At 39.0% G+C, this 4,232-nt stretch overlaps 1 protein-coding gene across 1 annotated transcript in view; it reads left to right on the forward strand.

Annotated features, from left to right (window-relative positions):
* Positions 1–70: 70 nt before the first annotated feature.
* The window catches only part of LOC107691040 (neuronal calcium sensor 1-like), a 20,007-nt gene continuing 15,845 nt past the window's right edge, over positions 71–4,232 (forward strand). The window contains exon 1 of the mRNA XM_016489511.1: positions 71–622. Within this exon, the coding sequence (XP_016344997.1) occupies positions 559–622 (64 nt within the window). The 5' untranslated portion in view covers positions 71–558. The remainder of the gene's footprint in view (positions 623–4,232) is intronic.

Here is a 4,232-nt window from a genome sequence, read left to right on the forward strand (position 1 = left end):
CTCTCTCTCTCTCTCTCTCTCTCTCTCTCTCTAGCCAATGAATGCGTGTGCATGTCTGAGTCAGTCAGTGAATCGATTCCTCCTCCAGTGGACCGAGCCAGACAGCACCCAATTGAAGAGTGCCTCTCCTGGGTTTGAGCGCTGCTCAGAGCCATTGATTCCACGAGGGAACCACAGACACTGGCAGGAGGACTGGAGAAGGTGGAGGAAAGGGGAGGAGGGACACCGGTTAACAGATTAAAGCCCTCTCTGTTTCTCTCTCTCTTTCATTCCCTCTGAGTGAGGAGAGACAACTATAGGCACTGCATGCTGTAATCACATTGCTTCTGTGTAATCTGCTCCTCTCAATTACTTGTCCTTCCTCCTCGTTTTTTACACTGCTGCGGTCTGGAGGACAGGCAGAGCACAATTTAAAAGGACTTGTGGGTCTCTTGTGCTGCCTCCTCTTTCTCCCTCTCTCCTTCTTTCTCTCGCTTTTTTTTTTTAAATGTAAGTGGAAGGTGGGATTGGGGGGAGTGCATTAGGGAGTGGGATAAACCGTTGCGGCCAGCTGGAGAGATGGGCAAATCCAACAGCAAACTAAAGCCTGAGGTAGTGGAAGAGCTGTGCAGAAAGACCTACTGTGAGTATTCATCTTTAGTCCTTTCTTCCATGTCTAGTGCCTTTTTGTGCTGGTTGATTGCATGTTATATCTAATTATTTCTCTCCCTACTATTTTCCTTCTCTAAATTTAAATGGAAACAAGCCTGCTATAGTATGTACTTTAAAACCATCTTTCCTAAAACCAGTATTGGTGGATTTCATAAAGTTGCAATTGGCTTAAGTATAAGCTGAATGCAACCAAGCTATTATACTGCACTATTGATTCTGTTTATTTGTGTGTGTGTGTGTGTGTGTGTGTGTGTGTGTGTGTGTCTTACCTGCCTGCTTATGAACAATTACGTTCATGTACCTTTGAATCGAATGTGATCATCATTTCGTCTCTGGGGTCATTGATTGTCCTCTGTCACTAATCATATAATCATTAAGCGTGTTTTGACTGGCTTGCATCTCTGTTGTGAGAAGATAAGGTGCCTACATGAACAGCTGGCAGCAACTTACACGTCGAGTCAATAAGGTGTGGGGCTAACTGCAAATTGTGTTGCAGCAATCCTTCCCTGAGGTGGAGAAAGCATATTAGCATTATCATTATCACATCAACTGGCTTTGACTTGATTTAGATTGCTGAAATGAGATGAGGCTTTGAGACCTTGTTAATGCTGCATATTAATCACAGTGCGAAATAGGTGAAGCAAATTTTAGTGGGGAAGGTAAAACAGTGATCATAATTATGACATAATTAAGTCTACACGACTAGATTAGCAACATCTGTTTAAGTGACCATTGTTTTGTTTTAGTGTAAGGCCACGGTCCCACTAGACTGTGGTTATTTCATTTAAATTTATACGTATACAAACACATGGAAATGCAGATGCAAAGAGGTTTCGTTATTTGTTGCAGTCACACTGTGTGCAATATTTTTCACAATATGCAATAATTAAGGATATTTTTATTTGCTTCATGGCTTATGTTTCTAATAAGTCACAAATAATACATTTAAAATGTGAAAATATACCATCTTCACATTTAGCCATTCAGCCTGAAACTTGAATGTATATAAATGGAAGTCAATGTAGCTGGATGTCTTTTGTGACCGCAACTTTAAACAGTGTACAGAAGTTCAAGTTTGGTAACCTCTGACCTGTGAATTCCATATCACAAAGACATTTGACCAGTAGTGGATTTAAATGTCACAGATTGACCTCTTGGCTCAATACAAGGAATACAAATTCCATCTGCATTGCAGTGTTGCAGCAAAGTGCAGTGGATATATTTATAACTTAAGGTATGTTTTATCATTTGTAACTGATCATTTATTACAACCGATTCTCTGGAGAGTGACCTCATGTTCTGCTGTCCATATTTTTTTTAATTTGCTTGGCTTATATTATTTTTTAATCATCATTTATTCACTTACATGTTGTTCCAAACCTGTATCTTTCTTCAGTTGTTTTTTAATTGGTTACAATATTTTTTATATCTTTTAAGTCTTTTTTTTGTAAAGAAAGAAAACCATACATATTTGGAACAACATGAGAGTGAGTAAATGGTGACAGATCTATCCCTTTATGTTTGTGACAGTTAATAACAAACATGATCTATCAAACTGGATTCTTATTTTTCTTGTTACTATAGTGATAGCTACTTCTCTTAGCAGTTAGTACTATGGTGCTAAAGAAATTAATGACTTTCTAGGCCTACCGTTTAATGTATCAGTTCCCTGGGACATTATCAAAGATCCACCTGCTACAAGTAGGTAACTTAGTTACTATGTTCTCCTTTAAACTTCAGTGGAATTTAAGCACATTCCGAGCGGTAGTGAACCGTTCATGTTTAATGAGCATCTTCAGAGGTTGGGTTTTGTGCACAGTGGGGGGTAAAGCAGGGCTGTCAGGAAATAATTTCCTGCTCCTTCGCTGCAGGGTTAGATCAGAGTGTGAGCAGTGCACAAATCCAACAGGCTTTCAATGAGACGATGTCTGCAATAGAAGCCAAACATCAAAGACTCATGTCAGTCACTATTCAGACAACAAGTGTTTTGATGCATTGGTCACGTAATTGGTCACCTGAAGATGTTTTCTTTTTTTGTGTCAATTGTTAGTTGTTGTTTTTTTACTAAGAGAAATTGATTGAAAGTGGTCTGAGAGAACCATTTCAATACTCTTTCTTCTTTCTATGCTGTGAGCTAGTGTGGTCACTCCAATTAGTAAAATTGTGAAAAATCTGCATGAATGTTCTACACTGAAGAGTTTCATTTTATGGATGTCAACCTAATATCACATCATGGAATTCAAGAATCGGGTTTGAGTTAGATGTTTCTCTGTGGTCTCTGTGCCTGATTCTTCTATATTGAGCTGCTGAACAGGATGACCTTGGAATTACTAATACTTGGAATTAGTGCTCTGCATTTAACCCATCCAAAGTGCACACACACAGCAGTGAACACACACACACCCGGAGCAGTGGGCAGCCATTTTTTTTGCTGCGGCGCCCGGGGAGCAGTTGGGGGTTCAGTGCCTTGCTCAAGGGCACCTCAGTCGTGGTATTGAAGGTGGGAGAGAGCGCTGTACATTCACTCCCCCCACCTACAATTCCTGCCGGTACAAGACTCGAACCCGCAACCTTGGGTTACGAGTCCGACTCTCTAACCATTAGGCCACAACTAATGAATTGATCAATTGATTGTCTGCATCCCATTTTACTTCTGCAATGTGAAATTATGTTTTTCTGTGTAAAATAGGATATTCAGTAAGGAAAAATATAGGGTGAGACTTGATTTTGGAATTGATTGGATTGTAAAAAAGTGGGTGTTAAATTCGACAGTCAGCCAGACTATTTGCTAGAATGTCATTTGGCTATTGGTTAATATTATCCAATAGCCTGCATGGCCAAAGTGATGTCAGCAGAAAAGGAAAGTTGTATAAATTTTTTACTATTTTTTTTAAACAAATTTTTAACTTTAAAAAGGGGGCACAATGATTTGCTTTTATTTAATCAAATGAATGCATTTTCTGTTGAGGACCATGATTGTGCATTAAGAAAGTAAATAGGGTCAGTTTTTATTTCATGTTCAAGTTAGCATGTAACGGAATTCAATCTTTTTTGTTTTTTCAAAGTGCTGTTATTGGTCTAATTGTGACCAGTTCATCCTTACATGTTTCTTCTTGGCCCTTTCTTACAATCGAATGCAAGCTCATATTCACTTCTTCCTCCATCCAATCAACAACCAAACAATAGAATCAAGTCCCTGTCCTATATTATTAGGGGTTCTAGCACGCAGTGCTGAAACCCTATTGTAATTGTAAGGATGTTTTTTATTATTAGGGGTTCGAGCACGAAGTGCTGAAACCCTATTGTAATTGTTAGGATTTTTATTATTATTATTATTATTATTATTATTATTTTTATTTTTATTATTATTATTCTTCCCTAAAACTGATCGTGCAGCCCAAACCGTAAGGCCTAGAGAGCTGAAACTTGGCCAAAAGGTAGTAGTCATGCTCGCTACTCAGGCGCAAAGAGCCGGCCCAATCGGCCAAATGGGGGCGCTACAGCGCAAAAAACTAAATTTTCAGACATTTTTGGCCGTAGCTCGTACACCATTTGTCGTAGACTCAAAAATTTTACCGGGT

The sequence above is a fragment of the Sinocyclocheilus anshuiensis genome, unplaced genomic scaffold (assembly GCF_001515605.1).
Source record: "Sinocyclocheilus anshuiensis isolate Anshui unplaced genomic scaffold, SAMN03320099.WGS_v1.1 scaffold386, whole genome shotgun sequence".
NCBI lineage: Eukaryota > Metazoa > Chordata > Actinopteri > Cypriniformes > Cyprinidae > Sinocyclocheilus > Sinocyclocheilus anshuiensis.